The 17,811-nt window shown below is 44.1% G+C and overlaps 1 protein-coding gene across 2 annotated transcripts in view; it reads left to right on the forward strand.

The window, feature by feature from the left end:
- The window catches only part of LOC118584362 (aminopeptidase O (putative)), a 317,174-nt gene that overhangs the window by 242,285 nt on the left and 57,078 nt on the right, over positions 1-17,811 (forward strand). For both annotated transcript variants that reach the window (XM_036188550.1, XM_036188551.1), the window contains 2 exons: positions 5,532-5,600; positions 5,713-5,787. In XM_036188550.1, coding sequence (XP_036044443.1) covers positions 5,532-5,600; positions 5,713-5,787 — 144 coding nt within the window. The remainder of the gene's footprint in view (positions 1-5,531; positions 5,601-5,712; positions 5,788-17,811) is intronic.

Genomic DNA, 17,811 nt, shown 5'->3' on the forward strand with positions numbered 1-17,811 from the left:
TGCTTCCTGTCTTGAGTACTCAACATGTAGCATTGAATTATTGCACTCTGTGAGAAAGATGGCTTAGAGATGTCACACAGCTGATATGGACCCAAACTCTGACAGACAGACTGTCCAAGTGTTCCCAACAGCATACCATGTTTCTGTCTTGTCTCAAGGAATGTCCTGAAGTCAGTGTGGTGTCCTACTCCTCTTTGTTGACTAAACCTGATGTTTTCTTTTGCAATAGGGTCTCTATCATGTTTGTCAAGTAAATAACCTGACCATGTGTTCAGTGTACATCCTCCCTGCCAGCTTTGGTGCTGTTAAGATAAGACATTGGTTCCATCAGCATTTTTGTGACACCTGTGTGCTGCATACATATCATTACCTTTACTGGTGGTATTTCCTAATATTTTCTTTGACCTTTGTGAATAATATCATTATCATCATATGACCTTAGCTTTACACATAACTTCCAAGTGCTGTGTTAATGGAGAGAAATGCTGGAATCATGGCATTTTTGCAGTCCATCAAGGAGAAATGGAAATTAAAGGGGAAAAATAAAATCCCAATACTTTATTTATTAATACTTCTCCGGCCCAAAATGGAATTAAGGCAGCTTCCAGTGCAGATAAGCCCAGCAGAACTTGGCAGGAAGATGGGTGAGGAGCATTGCCAATATTCAGCAAACTGTCCCTGGGGTTCCTATGCTGGCTAGGAATGGTCCCCAAAGCTCCCAAGTTTTTGGGAAGATTGATAATCTACAGTGATGAAAACCAACCAGGACCTAGTCTGACGTTTCTGACATTGATACCAGAGTGAAGTAAAAATGATATATAATAGCCCTCTTACTGGTAAACATAGCAATGAATTTATGAGGCCTTTTCTCTTGACGTCCCTCCATAGAGGTCGATGGCATTTCACCAGACCTACATGGTAAGAGGCTATTCCTGGAGCACAGGAAGGTGAAGTCCAAGGCTGGCTTTGTGGAGATTTGGCTGAACCTAAGAATGAACTGTCACATTCCCTCGGGGGAGTTTAAGCACCAGTAGTCCAGGAATATCTGGGAAGTGTTTGTGTGTGTGTGTGTGTGTGTGTGTGTGTGTGTGTGTGTGTGTGCGCGTGCACGCGCACACGCGCTGCAGATGTGATCTATTATTTATTTATTTGTTTGTTTGTTTTAGTAGCAACACTTACCATATCAGAGAGGATCATTAGGTGGCCTGTTTGGGGCAGAGAGCACAGCCCAGTAGTGGAGTCCTTGCTGCGGATGCATCATGCCGAGGCTCAGTCCTCAGTACTAAAATTATAAGAGAGGAAAAGGAGCCAGACAGCATCTTACATGTTGTTCAGTTGGTTGGGCTCTGCATAGTGTTCTGGGTGACACTGATGAGTTCAGGGCTGCACTTACAGACAAGAAAATGTAAGTTTAGTCAGGGAGCAGAGCCCATAGTGGGCCACCAGGTATGAGCCATGCTTCTCTTCTGTAAATTATGCTGTGGAATTACATTCACCTAGCAGAGCTAAAATCCCCCCTCAGAAAGAAACTAGGGCCTTCATCCTAACATTGATGAAACAGACAATAACATACAAGCTACATACAGTTCTTCTAAACTCAGAGAAAACAGAGCATAAGGTGTGTTACATTCATGCAAAATTTAAAGCTGTAACATTTTGTCAGTCTGCTCTTAATCCTGACTTATTCCTGATGCTTACTCTAAAGGTAACTCTAGTTCCAGACTCCATGGGTACCTGTTGATTTTTTTTTGTTTGTGTGTTTGTTGCTCAGACTGGTCCAGAACTCACAGTCCTGCCACAGCCTCTCCAGTGATGACATTACAAATGTGGGCCACCAGGCCTGTGTATGTTAGTAACAGAGCCCTTAGCTTGTTTGGGAGCCAGAGTCCTTGGCTTCTCTTTGCAGATGGTTCTCCCTTGGCTTTGCCCAGGAGAGCATAATTTTCTGTCTGTTGGAATAATTAAAGGGCTCCCCTGATCTGCCCTACAGGGTTTCCTGTGGACTCTCCTCACTCCCCTATACTTCATTCACCAAACAGAAGCGGGAGAGCACCCACCTCATCAATAAGAGATTGGCATCACTGCCTTTTCCTGTGAGAGGAATAACTTCCTCTTCCACCTTAAAAAAAAAAAAAAAAAAAAAGATTAAAAAAGAAAACCAAAAAAAGACGTTCTCTGAAGATAATCTCTGTTTCTGCGTTGAGCAGGGCTTTTGTTTGAAAGCAAAAGTGTTTCCTCAGGCTCTGAAATTGCCTTTGACTGTTATGAACTGCTTTGACAAAAAGTTTTTGAGAAAAACTTCCTTTCCAAATGTGCCTGTCAACTAGCGGAGACATTTAAAAAGATATAATTCAAACATAAAATGGTTCATTTTTAAAGGATAGCTTGAAAGTGCTTTAGCCACTCTGGAAGATGCTAGACTATCCATTCCCAACTGCAAAATTTCAGTACTTTTAAAAGTTTCTCCACAGCCTACTGACATTTGTATCAACTCATAAGGAGGGATTTAGGTAAACAACAGAGAAATGTGTTCAGGTTGTGTTGAATAATTAAAAACATTAATTTTTCTAGTGTTTCACTTTTTATTCTGGGTTTAGTTCAGCCCCCAAACACCGTTTTGAGATGTAATTTGAATTGGTGTACAGGGACCTTTCGTTTTCTGTTTTGTTTTTTAATGTCATTTAGAATTGTGCCCCTCCTTTTTAAAATTTAAATGCACAGTTCTTTGCTTTTTACAAATGGTGTTATTCTAGCAGTTAAAGAAATTGGGGTTAATTAGAGAAGTAATTGTAAGATTACACACACACACACACACACACACACACACACAAGCAACAAAAAAAAACTGTGTGCCATGTGTTCCTTTGTCCCTGTCTACTTCTATTCACTTCCAATAAAATTTTATTACATTTATGTCTTTACTTATTTAGTGTGTGAATGTGTGTTGGCACAGGTGCCATGAATGAATGTGGAGGTCGGAGAAAAACCTTTGGGAGTCAGTTTCCTCCTTCTACCGTGTGGATCCTGGGGATTGAACTAAGGCTGTGAGGCTTGGTAGAAAGTGCCTTTATCCACTGAGCTATCCAGGTCCCGTTCACTTTTAAAACATTGAATATTTGTTGTGTGTTAGGCAGTATTTTAGTGACTAGACAAAAATTAGGGACAAAAACAACAGGATGTTGCCCTTCCAGGAGCTTAAAGTGTGGTTAGGGAGGTAGACATTTGATCAGTTAATAATAAAAATAAATAAGTAATAGAGTGCAAGATGGGTTAGTAGGGGAAAGTGATTGCTGCCAAGGTTGCAAGGTCGACAGTCTGAGTTTTATCCCTATATCCCACAAGGTAGGAGAGACTTGCACTCCACATACATGGCACAGCTGTGTACACCCCTCCCACACACACTCCCCCCACACACCCACATGATAAATTAAAAATAAATAGCCATAAAAATTGTACCAAACTGAGTGAGCCTAATGTAGGATATGGGCTTTAATTGCAGCATCTTAACACTGGCTCTTCAGACATAGAAATGTAGAATGTTGTAGCAGGAATCTTAACAGGTCTCATTAATAAAATCAAACCTGGAGCCAGTTATTGGGGTCAATGCTGGAAGAGCAGAGAAGCAGAACAAGCCACAGCTTCCTTACCTCGCCAGTTCCTCAGCTGATCCTGTTTCCTCATTTTATAAAATACACAATAGTAACGGTAGGATAATGTGCTTTCTGAAGATCTGAAAAACTTAACTGCTCTAAGAGTGAGGTCTCAGTGACTAAGAGGAAGAAGCCAGCACAGGCAGGGTGCTGTTAGAGTCCTGGGGAATATTAGAATTGGAGCTTGATAGTGAGAAGGGATCTTTCAGACATGACACTTTGGGTAAGAACCAGAGGCAGGCAGTGTTTTCAATACAGCAAAGCCATGGAATTGCAATTTCCTTTGGAAAGACCCTTCTAGAACGATGGAAGGGAGTGTGGATAAGGGAACAGGTTGGGAGGCATGCAGACTGGGCCACAGCTTTGGAAACTCAGCCTAAGTCAGAGTGCTTCTGCTCCTTGTGCTGTGGCAGCATGGAAAAGACTGTGTAGGTGGGGCCGAGTTCCAGATCTATGTTCCCAAGACATTACCAGTGGTTCTGTGGCGTTGTGGACTTGAGAACAATCTCACCTGTGAAAATTATAAGGCCAGAAATAAAAGCTGTTAGATACTATCCAGCCATAACAGGTTCTCGTAGATGTCTGTGTAAACTTAGTTTGTGATAGTTCTCTTCCTTCCTATTAATGAACTCTTTGCACTGGGCTGTTTGTATCAGTGTTTCTAAGGGTGTTAAACACCCACGGGGAATAAGTGAATAAAGGCAGTGTCTGCCAGGGTGAATATATATTGATTCTGGAATTATGAGTAGCATGAAGCTTGAATAGTTCAAAGTTCTCTTGGTTAAAATTAAGCAGATCTGCATAATGCAATGTTGGTGATTTATATGTTTGTGTGCGTGCGTGCTTCAGGCTTTCCAAAGCATTAACTATTTCTATGATTTCCTCTTAAAGTTTCCTCATAAACTTTGTTGTTATGGATGGACAGTTTATGTAAAGTCACTAAATATGTGTAAGGCACTTAGCAAATATGAATATGCATTTTAGTACCTGGATAATGAGGTGCAAAACTGACTGCACCTACGTACATTCTAGAGTTAGGTTTTGGTTTGGTTTGCGTTTCTAGAAATAAAAACTCCGCTAAGAATCCCCGACTCGAGCAGGCCTGTTGTTTATTTTAGGACATAAGCATCTTTAGTGGCCACAAGAGGGTCCGGCTGTGTTTGGGGATGGAGGGTACAATAAAGTTTTCCACTCTGACGGCTCATTAAGTGGCTCCTCTTTGTGTAAAGTACTCTGTGGCAAAGTTGCTTCTATTTAAAGTCCCGAGTTTGATCTTGGCTTTGATCTAAACCTTTTGATCTTGAAAGAAGGATAGAGTAGCAATAAAGAGGCCGACAGAATTTCTTTAAAGAAATGCGATAAAGTTAAGGGCGGTCGGAGTCAGCCAGCACCGGCGGCAGCAGGGCAGCCTTTCCTCGGGCCTGGCTGGCGCGGCAGACGGAGGAAAATGGGGCGAGTCCGTCCTTGGCCGTGGAACAGGACCTTCCTTCCCAGTCCAAGGCTAGATGTGCACAGGGGACTCCCTAGTTCACCTGCCACCTTGGAAGTGTGCTAGCAGGAAAGTCGCTTCCCCTGGGAACCCTGGCTCAGGGTCCCTTCATCCCTCAGCGGGAGCCTCAGACTATAGACTGGGAAGTGCGTGTCGGGGAAAAGGGTAGCGGTGGACGGCTGGAGTGGTGAGGAGAGGCTCGCGGAGGTGCAGGCCCGGGCAGAGGGTGCTTTCCGAGAACAATAACACCCCGGACCTGGGAGCCTACACCTTTAAGGCAGGCCCCGCCCCGCCCTGCGCCCGCCCGCCCGCCCGCCGGCCCGCCGGTCGGCTGAAGTGTCGCGCTCGCTGGTGGCGCTGGGCTCGGTGAACTTGACTCGCTCTCCTTGCAGGCGCTGCGGGAGGAGCGCGAGGCCGCGGACCGCGTACCGACCGGACTGGCAGGACGAGTGGGCTCAGAGGTGAGTGCGGCGGGCGGAGGTGGCGGAGGTGGCGGCGGTGCAGGGTGCTCCAGGTGAGACGGGCGCCCGCACCTCGCCGCCTTCCTGAAATGCTGTTGGATTTTGACTTCAGGTGGCGAAATGGATTCGTGTGAACCGCAGACCCCGAAAACGCAAACGAGGGAAGCAAGAAGTCGTCTTTGAAAAGGTAGGGGCCCTGGAGGACGCTGCTGGGAGGGGCTCCTGTGTGCTGCCTTGTGCCCAGGATTCAGTCTCTGCTCCTAGAATAGCATTTGGGGAGTTTGTGTTAAATTTACAGCAAGGGAGCTTTCCCCGATAGGCTACTGATAACAGTGGTGTCCGCCGCCGCCTTGACCGGGATGGGGGCCTGTCGAGTGCCCCTGAGAAACGGAAGCTGCTTCCAGGCAGACCCCCACAGGCAACAGTACACGAGCCAGGCAGGCAAACCCCTACCCGGAATCCTGTGGGTAATGTGGAGGGGCTGTGTGAGAAGTGGGCAACTTCAGAGATGCCAGGACCTATTTTCCTTTCTGCCCAGCAAGTGAATTTATCCTCCTGAATTTAGAATTCCCCTTGTGAATGCGTTAGGTTGAAACTTGATTCATCGTGTGATAAATATTTTGAAATCAGGTGAGTAGCCTATTGGCCCTTTTTCTTACTTGAAAAGGGGGCAAATGTTAATGGCATGTTTTGGTTTTGTCAGTTTTGCTTAAATATACTTTTGCAGTTGGGGTGGTGGTGGTGATAGCGCCCAGGGACTAAAATAGCGGTGTGTTGTTGTGCTGCCGGGATGGATGATGAATCACTGGGTTCTGAAGCCAAATTCTTGCTGATAGCGATGCTGCCAGCTTCTGTGATGTGTTGCCTTAGTATGGGCATCGTGGCGTCTGAGAACGTGCATGAAACTCACAGTAATGAAGATGTGGCGCTTCAGAGTGTACTTAAGGGTACTCGGGGCACTCGGAGGAGCCCTGGCAAAAGAACTCACTGGGCATATTGTTGCTGGCATGCAAGGGGCCAGAGCATGTGAGAAGTGTCCCCCACCCCAGCCGTGTAAATAGAGAGCCGTGTGTGTCAACTCAGTCAAACAGTGGTAAGAAAATACTCTCTTTAAACAGAAGGATTTGGGGTTGTACCTTGGCATGCTATAGCAGGTTATGGTTGGTGAACTCTCACAATTTAAGTAGCTTTAAAAGATTTGTTACTAATGAATGAGCTCGCAAAATATCTAAAGAGTGAAAAGCATTATTTTGTGCCTAGCACTTGAACAGATGTTTGTAGGTATAATTATTAAACAAAAATTAAGATCAGGCACACATGGAAAAAGGAGAAGCTATTATAGAGTACTTGGTATCGCCTCTACCAAATCTGAAGCAGTAACTAACTGTCTCTCAGAATTGGGGAGGTGAGAACTGAGGCATCCACCTACCAGTACAGTAGCAGCTCTTCCCCCAGCCAGCCCTCCACTGTGCCCTATTAGAGGAACTGGAAGATGTGCCTCCAACTTTCCTTCCTGGACAATGTGGGGAGAGGTTTTGAAGAGCGTGAAGGTGGGTTGAATGGTCTCCTTTCAGGGGTACAAAGGACATTGGATGCTCGTGGTGGCTGAGTGTCTGTGTTGGTGTTCCCACTTCTTTCTCCCAGGTTCAGCCAGTGCCATGGAGGGCTTTTCTTCTCTTACACCAGGGAGACGTTCCGTGCTTGATGAGACAAGGCAGGCACTTTGAAGGGCCATGTGAGTGGTGAGATCTATGACCCAAGAGCATTAGAATGGGATCTGAGAGGCACAGGATCTGGGGGCATGTGTGTCTCCTATTTCTAAAATGTAGGTGGCACTCTAGATGAGTGTTCAACCCAAGTCTAGTACTAGCACACTTAAGCCTGTTGCTGGTGGGAACCTCAGTAGATCACTCACTGTTGATTCTGATAACTTATTAAAAAAAAAAAAAAAAAAGTCTGCTGAGCCTGGCTTGGTGACTCATGCCTTAAATCCTAGCAATCAAGAGGGAGGCAAAAGTATAGATATCTTTGAGAGTTCAAGGCCAGACTGGTCTACAAAGTTCTAAGACATTCAGGACCATGTTAGAGACCCTGTCTTAAAATAAAATAAAAATGAAACCAAAATTTCAAATGTCTGTTGGGCCACGAGCAGGTTGACTCCTGTGTCCTTTCTGTGTCCACACTGTGCCTGTGTCTGCTTTCTCTAGTTTGGGGTCAGATGCCCTGGACCCAGCTGCTGCCTGCTCCTTTGCTCTCTCTTGCTGACCAGGTGTCCTCCTTCCTGTCTTCACTCCTCAAGTGTCATCCACCTTCAGGTCTCTCTCAGGAGTTGACCTGGATTAGACTGGACTGGACTGGACTAGGTAGATTTGGTTGAATGGTCTGTGGGCCAGATCTGAGTAGCTTTGGTTAAGTGGCCTGTATTAACTAACTATGTCAGATCTGGAATATTTTCCTTCCATAGGCGGATGCTGCTTTTACTGCCTGGTGAAAAACAGGACCTCCTGGCTGTCTTGAGAAAGGAAAACAGCCATGGCAGCAGGCCAGGTTTGGAGATGTGTGGAAAGAATGTCATCTTATAGGACACATTTGTTTTCCCCTTAAAGAACTTGTCTCGGGCACTAAATGGTGGCTACAACTTGAAATTAGCTGAGAGTTTCAGCCAGAAAAGGAGCACAGTCTGCCTGTGCTCGGCTGTGAACAAGGAAACAGAGTAAGTTAAGTGACTGTGCCACCATGTAAGAGATTAGAATATCACCCCCCCCCCCCCCGGCCTCTGTTGACCTCTTACGAGCTTCTCTTTCTGGCCATCCCTGCTTGCCAGAGAGCCACCTTTAAGGACTTTTACCTCCCTTTCTCCCCTTTGCATCTTCTTGGGATGTTCCCCATGTTCATTTCTACGCTGCTCTAGCTCCGTATTTCTCTGTCCACAGCAGTTGTAACTGAATTCCCTCACAACCATTTCCTCTCTCTGGCTCCTGGAATATTTCTCCATTCACTCTTGATTTTCTTCTTTTTCCTGTTGTTTCAAATGTATATTATTTAGTTTGAATAAATTTTACAACCAAAAGGCAAGAACGTAAGTGGCCCACAGAGGACAGTCCCAGGCCAGCTCTGTAGGACTGGTTACAGTTGTGATTTCAATAGTGAGAAGTATGTGTGTTAAATAAATAAATAAATAAAATAACTTTTACTATATGACCTGCTGGCTTTGGAAGAACACATTAACTTTTAACTCAAAGATTAAACACAAATTGTGTATCACCATTAGAAAGTAAGGGCTGATATTTTAAAGTATATACATGTCAATAAAGTTTAGATAACTTCATTATTCTAAGAATAAAAATATACAACACAGTAGCACTCTAAGAAATAGTATATTTTAAAGAAAATGCACTTGTAGTGAGATTGCTCTTCTTAAAGAAAATGTCTGTTGTTAGACTCAAAAGACTCTGCCTTCTTGGTTTTCTGTACATCTGATAACTTACAGAAAATGGCTCTTGCTGTTTCCATTCCTAGCCTTTGTGTGTATGCTAAAATCAGAAGTATTCATAGGCTTGCTTTCTGGCCAATTGGGGTGACTAAGAAAGCCATCTTCCATGTCCGGTGTGCCTGAAGCAGATGTCCAGGGTGAAATGGGCTGGCCTTTGTGAGTTGTAACTATCAGTGGGAGCCGACGTTCACTCCTGTCAGAACCTGGAAACCAAAACTTTGGAACTTGCAGTTTGCTGAACCTTAGAGTGAAAAGTCCAGAGTATAATATAACAGCTGAACAGGAGAGTGTGAAGCCAGTGGCGTCAGGCTGTCAGCTCTGTGTGCTCTCTGATAAAATCCTAGCGTCTGGGAGCATTTTTGTTCTGCTTTTATGTCATTATTCTTGTTACACACTTGACTCGGAGCAGTGCTCTCCATAGTAGTGTCTGTAATTCACGACAATTTTTAAATCTGTGCAAACCCAGGGAGGTCTGCATGTTCAACACCATTTACTCCTTTTGAGGTGCATTACACACTTTAGCTGCAGTTCTGCTGTGAGAACACTCAGGATGTTTTAAAGGTAGGTGGTTCAGGCTTTAAATGTTTTACCATTGTGTATCTTTTGTGACAAAAGTCTGTTATATTCAGTTGTAATTCTGGAAACTGGTATTTAAGTTGTTTTAAAAAAAAAAAAAAGTTACTTTTTCCTGGACCCACAGAGGCAGTGGTGCCTATTAGGCTCCACTTGGAGCCCTTACAGCTCAAACCAGTAACCAGCCCCTGTGAACTTGGAGCATACGACCAAGTATCCCCACTCACCCGTAGCCACTCCCTGAACCCAGAACCATGGTGGGTTTGGGCAGCTGCCCTTGTACCTGAGGCAGAGCTCCCCTGGGGTCCCCTAGGCTTGGTGCCTGTGCCTCTTTTTGAGAGTACCGTCGCTCTGTGAGAATCCATGACTAGTCTACACTTGCAGAACCATGGTTTCATACAATAGCTTCATTGATTCTTAATTTCCATAGAAAAGCTTTATGAGTTCTAATGAATCACCAGGCTGCCCCTCTGCACCTCCTCAGTTGAGTGGCTTTGTGTCTACCGTGCCTTTGGATAAGGACTTACATGAGTGATGGGAGGCAGAGTAATTTAGGAGAAGTTGTTAATGAAGAAATCAAGCAGAGAGAGGTGTGTTTGTGTGCCGTGCATTATGTTGCAGAGATACTGAGGAACTCTCAGGGTACCTGAGTCTTGTTTCTGCACCCCCTTCTGCCCTTTTATTTCTTATAAATCCTTAACAAATACGTTATTGAATATTCTATACCCAGATTTCAAGTCAGATCAGATTATGCAAGACTCTTGACATTTTTTTTGCTTACTTTAAGCTGAACCAAGAGAAAATTGCTGATAAAATATTTTTTTGTAACCTAAGAAAGACAGTTTGATTTGTGTAATTTTATACTATTAAATTCTCATCTAAATAATCCCATAGATTATTCTTTTTAAAAATCTGCAATTTAAAACCAGAAAAAGATTCTGACAAATCTGTGTATTGTAAAATCCTTGCCAGCTTTAAGCTGGTGTAACAGGAAAATTAAAACAATGGCCAGCGTGGCCTCAACACTTACATGTAGCACACAGTCACCCACTCATCTTCACATGCTTATTCAGAGACTCTCTGAATGGAACCATTAACTCATCAATAGCTAACACTTGCCATGCAGCAAGCGCAATTCTGGCAAGCGCAGTTCTGAGTGCTTCACATGCAGCAGCTGATGTAAGTGTCCCATTAAAGCCTGTCACAACGAGCAGCAGGACACTAAGACAGTGCACACTGTGTCGGATACTCTGTGTAAGTAGGTGCAGTGTGAGCAAGTCAAATAATTGCTATAGAAAAATGATGTTTGGGCTGCATCTTAAATTCTTATTAGTCCTCAATCACCAGCACAAAGCGTACATTTCTAAATTAAGAAATTCTCAACCAGCATGTATTTTGAAAACACTTGAAAGAGTGCAGATAATTACACTTGTGTTGATTTTAGTGTGTTTGATGCCAGTAACCACCAATTTTTCCACGCTGAGAAAGATGAAAGCTATTTTCATATAAAACATAAGACTTGGGATGGAAAAGGGAGGTGGGAGAGGAACATTTTTGTGGCTTTTTAGTTACTTTTATAGGCAGCATTAATTTCATTCCTGTGACAGAATGCTTTCATTGGCAGTCATTCTAATCTTAGGCATTTTAATGAGCTGCTGTTTTGTGCCTGGGCTCATATGGCACCACTAAGATGTGTTATTTTTAGTAGCACCTACTGCTGTCACCTTGGGTCAGGACCTGTCATCGTTCCATTAATCATGTGTTAGAGCAGGCGGACACTTGAGTGTATTCAGCCCAGAAGCCAGCCAATGTGAATCTGATAATATTCATCCTTGAATCCCTAGCACTCAGAGAAAACCACACATGGCTCCATAAGTATTTGTGTGTATAAAGCCCACAAGTGATATTTACTGTTACAATCATACTTTGATGCTGCAACTTTTTAAAAACTGTTATCTAGCTGGGCAGTGGTGGTGCATACCTTTAATCCCAGTACTTGGGAGGCAGAGACAGGTGAATCTCTCTGAGCTTGAGGCCAATCTGGTCTACAGAGTGAGTTCCATGACAGCCAGAACTACACAGAGAAACTCTGTCTTTGGGGGGGTGGGGCAAGAAATTTTTACCATCTTGTTAAACTGTGCCACTTACTTTGTTCTTTACTGATAGATCCATGAAAATACACTGTTCAAGATTTCCTGGCTTTCCTGGAGGTGGTTCTTTGGTATCTTCTAGAAAGAGGGCTTAGAGGCAGGAAGGCTGTACCTGATATTGGCCCTTGGGTTTGTCACATGGCTTTTGTTTTCCTCTGAGAATCCTGTTGTTTAAATGGCCAGTTTGACCCATGTACACAAAGTGATAAAAGCTTGTTTTGTTTTTGTATGATTGGTGAATTGGTTTTGTTGTTTTTGGGGGTGGGATTGGGGGCAATGTTTGGTTTGGTTCTCCACTTTTCATAAACACCCTTCTTTCTGCTTTCATATTGATTCTGTGATATGAGCAAGAAGGAAATTAGACACCATTTCTCTTCCTTCACCATTTATCATGTGATTTGAAATGTCCCTTTTACTTCCAGTAAATTTGTATGAAGCTGTGACCAGGCCATTCTTCATTTCACATTTGCAGCCCACATACCCTACTTTTGGTCATTGTCGGTAGGGTCAGTGGTGTATACCTTTGCTCTTGGTGGCACATACGACCTCAGGGTGTCCCCTTCACACATAAGGTGATGTCTCTTCCTTCCTGGTGGTTTTTGGAAGCTGACTCAGGTGTCACTTTTTTGGGAAGGGCTTGGTGACAGTACTGGGTCACAGCTGTGTGGTGGCAAATCTGTCCCTAGACCTGACCTCCACTTGTGTTTATTCATTTGCTATTATTTCGTTTCTTCAGCGTGAACTGTTCATTTTCCCCCTTGGTGACGATTTCTTTACTCTAAAAGTGCTTAACTTTAGGTCACTTTCCACAGTTGCTTCTTAGCTTTTGAGCTTAATTTTCCTGGTTTGTACATTAAGAACATCCGTTTTTGACTTCTCTGTGAGTAGACTTAAGACCAAATGAGATGTTGTACATGAAGTGTCTTGAATCTCTTTCTCTGGTGTCCTCTCTGTACTCTGTGCTTAAGATGTTTGAAATGTAGAGACTTGAGCTGACTGAGGTGTGTACATTCCTGCCTCCACTCAGGGAGGATGACTGAAGGGTACAGGAGCTTTCTCTGCTGGAAAATGTCACCTCTGTTCTGTTTCTCTCTCACAAAACCTGGGTTTCAATGGCTGCATGTTCAGAGAAAAATGCACAGAAAAAAAAAAAATTACCTATTCCTCAGTAATGAGTAACGTAGAAAACTCAAGTCAGCCAACTACCCAGCACATTGTCTTGAATTTGCTGTACACAAAGCCCTCTGTCACAAGCTGCTGGGAAATGCCGAGGAAACATGCGCTGTCATTTCTGGCTATGGGAAGATACAACACAGGACACACCAATGATCACGTTTAAAGGAGTGTGCAGTAAATAACCCAAACCACATAGCAGGAGCGAAGGCTGCCACTGTCTGGTGAGCTTCACCTGAGGACATTCTGCACTCATGTTTCATGCCTGGACCTTGTTTTGATAAAGCAACTTCACACACACAGGCAGGAAGTTATGGTGGGAAATTGAGTAACTGAATTAACTGAATCCATTTTGATACTTTTGCCTGGCACAAATAGGGAGGGCTTTGAGTTATCTGCGTATGAGTGGTGGTGGTCTTTTTACTTGAGAATGCATTTCTTATAATAAATACCCTCTGGTTTTGCACGTGAGACTGTAACCCATCACTCAAATTCTGCCAACACTTAAGAAACAGGGTAGGCCAGAAATGTGACCTTATCTCTGATCATTCTTTATCAAATTCTATTTATTTAGGCAACTTTGTTACTAACTTTATTTTATATCCATGACATACAAAACCTGGGGCAAGGAGTAGAGATTATAAAAAGGAATTGGAGAAAGCAGACTGGAAAGCAAAGCTGATGAGGTCCCAGTCAGGGTTCAGGGAAAGCGCAGCAGGTGGGCAGAGTAGGTGTGGGTCTCTGGGCTGATGTCAGGATACTGATGTGTTCTGCTCATTGACTCCGGTTATTTTGTAGATCTGAGGGGACCTTGATTCAGATGATCTTCTGAACAGGTAAAGTGTGAAATTAGCATCTATCCATTGCTCACAACCCTGCAGGTGCAGCCTGTGCTGGATGTAGGTAGTTCTTAGTCCCCATTCTGCACACCCGCTGTTTCTTTTTACTCATTGTTTTTCTGTTTTCTTTCCTTTAAACGTTTGGTTTCAAGACAAAGTAAGAAGTTAAAACATTTCATTATTAGGGATGGTGATCCGTAATTCCAGAGTTTTCCTAATTTTTAAACTCTTGTGAGTTTTTAAAAGTTGTGTCTTGGCATTGAAAAAGCGTCCCATGTTCCCAGCAGCACAGCTAAAATGCAATCCTTTTTATTTTTTTAAAGTTTTTTTTTTGTTGTTGTTGTTTTGTTTTGTTTTGTTTTTAAGCATCTTTCTGATGATGGAAAGCAAATGGGCATGGTGGACCCTGTATGTCTCACTCAGCACCTCTCATAACCACAAATCGAAAGTTTTAACTTCTCAGCTCTTGGACTCTAAACATACATATGGAAAAATTCAGATTTGTTTATGTATGTGAAAGTAGGGAGGCAAACTGATTTGCCCAGCTCGTACCAAGAAGTCACGTGGGACGGGGAAAGACCTCAGAATATATATTTTCATTTGTCTTCAGTTTCTGCTCACGAGGTAGCAGGACTCAAACCCTGTGTCAGTCTCCAATTGTAGTTCCTACTGTCAGTCTGTTGTCCACATAGAGAAGAGGGTGTGTCAGGCAGGAGACCTTGAGCCAGCTCCACAGAGGAGATCTGGAGACATGCAGCTTGTTCTCCTTTTCCCCCTTCACTAGCATGTTAGTGTCCCATGTTGAAGAATCCCCTCAGCAGCTCCTTCTGACATGAAGACAAAGGATGCTGGCTACCCCAGCCCAGAAAGCACAGTGCTGAGTCTCTTAGTGACCATTGAGCTGGGTAGATTTTATATGCCGTAAGATTCGCCGCACATGTGCGGTGGTTTGCATTGTAAGAAACTTGTGTAACTGTTTACTATGTGTGTCCACCTTTGAGAGAGAGAGGAGCCCCCGTCTTAAGTATGCCAGGCCAGTCCTATAAGTGCTGCAGCTGCAGTCCAGCAGCCCAGTTTCTCAGTCTCTGCCGTCTGAGTTCCTGTGTCCATTTCTGGTCAGTTTCCATTCCTGTTCCTAGTTATGCGCTTTCTGACTTTATAGCTTGCCTTTTCTAGAAACTTCATTGCGGTTGACTCATACATGGCTTAATTGTCTTACAGTGTTTAGGGCTGTTCAGCCATCTCTGTGTCAGCAGTGTTTGGTTTCCTGTTGCTGCAGTGATAGTACATGGCTGGGCTGACTACATTTTGTCTATCCAATACAAGTTATTAGACAGGCTTGCAATTTTTTTTTTGCAGTTTTTCTTGTTATTCACTGAATATTCACTGAACCACAGGTATGGCTGCCCTGTGTAAACATCTGTTGTTGTGAACTATGGGCTAACGTGGCTTGACCCACAGCAGGTACTCCTTTCACAGTCTCCTGAAGCTTCTGTGTTTCACATCCCCACCAGCAGTAGGAATGATCCCAGCATCCCTACACCCTTGCCTGTGCCTACAGCTGTTACTCTGCAGTTGCTGCCTGCCACCATGCTTCTTAATATGCAGCCAGGCTGTTTCTTGAAAAGATCTGAATGTATCCATCCCCCCTTTGTCCTCCATCTTGCAGGTGAAAGGCTATGGCTCCAAAAGTGGGAAATCTGGGTGTCTCCCCAAGTAAGTCACCACACCTTCAAGGCCAGTTGTTCCTGTGACTCAGAGCTCTTTGTGTCCTTACAGCGTTCTTGGGTGTGGCTTCCTTTCTGTCTCCTGAAGATGACCAGTCCTCACCCTCTACGGAATAGAGTCTGATGCCTCACTGTGTCTAAGGCTGCTGCCAGCCAGCATCCTGGAGAGAATTTCCTCTAGTCCCTCAGCTGTTTTTCCCAGGCTATGAGCAGAGCCCAGGTCTACTGAGACTTTAGACTTTGGGATCCCATGTCATCTTGTAGAAGGGTTGGGTATGTTCCCATTTGAGCTTGGGGGGAGTTGGGTGGGTGCCCTGATCTGTACACCTGGCTTTCACTAAACATTTAATGCATTTTAGGGTCCCTCTTCAAAAATGGTGAGAAAGGTTGGTGACCCAAAAGCATGTGGATTGGGGCTTTTCCTCTGTGATGCTGAGACGATATCATGCTCTCAAATGTCTTACAGTGTAAGAACTAAACCCAGCTTTGGTTCTTCCCATCATTGTTCTCTGCCAGCAGCAGATGGAGCTTGTCTAGTTGTCCACCTCCAGCCTTACTCTGGGAAACCCCGGAGCTTCAGAGCAACAGCAACCTTCCCTGTATCTCTTTTCATCCTGTCTGTTGTATCGGACAGTTGAAAGCCACATCTCCTCCCAGCCTGGAGTCCTGAAGCATGTTTTCCTGATACTGATAGGACTTGTCTTCTAGCAGACCTGCATTTCAGGTGGATGCTGGGTAAGTCATTGCTGTGGTTTCTTCACCCAGGCTTTTCTTTCACTTTTCAGACATTCTGCGGGCACTTGCAGCATATACAATTCCCAGTGTGTATGCAGTGAGGCCAGAGGAAGGGAGGATTCTAGAAGTGTTGTAATGTTCTAATTTATTATATTACAGAAAGTGGACTCTAGCTGTCTGTGAAATCTCTGTTTCTCTGGGATATTCTTGGTCATGTTGAGGTTCTGAGTGTTAAAGAGAACTTAGTGTTTGGACCTATGGGAATCTCACCATGTACCATGCTGTAGCATAGTGCATTAGGAAGACTACAAAGTTGAGGCAAGTTCACAAAATAAAACCATCACGAGCAGGAAGCTCTCAAAAGCAACTAGAAAAGCCACAATGAAGCAACTGGAGGATTATGCTCTGTTCTAGCAATTACCCGAGATCCGAAGTGTTTTGGTCTGTGGGCCTCATGAGAGGAAAGGACGACGATTTCCATGCTCCTTTGCTTAGAAGCGGCACAGCTGGACTGGTGACAGGAAAGACCTCACAGCTTCTCCAGCTCAGATCCCTATCTCAGTTGTAAGACTGCAGATGCTCTTAGGTTTTTAACTCCTAGGCTGCGTGCTAGCCAGATTCTCCTGTGCTTCATTTTATTGCATTTTCCAGTTGTCTGTACCCTCTATATGGGTAGAGGTGGATCAGTTTCGGGTTCTGAATGATGGTAAATCATTCAGAGGCTGGGCATGCTGAGTACGGGTCCTGGACAGTGAGCAAAGGAGACAGGGAAGAAGTCTAGTGTACCCCTAAAAGGCCATCCCTGAGGGAAGCCTAATGCTGTGGCTTGCACGGGGACAGATTGCACTGTCTCACCATCAAGGAATGAACAGGTCAGACTGCTGCTGCGGGACAGCCGGGCATCTGTCTGCAGGAGACATTAAAGTGGTGTGTTTTGTGGGGCACATTCTTCAGATATTTTTAAGTAGATATATTTCCTAGTTGTGTGTTTGTGTGTGTGTGTGTGTGTGTGTGTGTGTGTGTAATGTTTCCATGTTTGTGCATGTTCATATCTTGATGAGTTTCAAATTTAGTTAAGGAAATTTTCTTTCTGTGTGGTATCAAGGGTTTCAATGTTCTAAGCAGGCGCTTTACCACTGAACTACATCCTAAGCCTGTGAAATTTTCTTGCAATTTGTTGGGCTTTGCTTGTGGGGCCAATCAAACCGTCCCTGCAACTATAGTGATAAAATTAACACTACACATGGAATATGAAGGTCTGGTGCCTTAGAACTATGGCTGCCAGAAGGCAGAATGAGGAGGCATTTAGGAAAAACAGTCTGCTGACAGGTATTGATTGGACAGAGCTCTAAGTGGGTGAGGAGCACACAGAAGAGTAGCTACTGAGCTGGTCAGAATCCCGAAGGCTTCCTCTCCCTCAACAGAATAAAAGATACTAGAGGGAGCATGCCAGATCATACTGGCTCTGAGAAGCCAGGCACACTTTGCATCTGGTGTTGGGGATGATATAGTCAGTGGTCA

The sequence above is a fragment of the Onychomys torridus genome, chromosome 5 (genome assembly GCF_903995425.1).
Source record: "Onychomys torridus chromosome 5, mOncTor1.1, whole genome shotgun sequence".
NCBI lineage: Eukaryota > Metazoa > Chordata > Mammalia > Rodentia > Cricetidae > Onychomys > Onychomys torridus.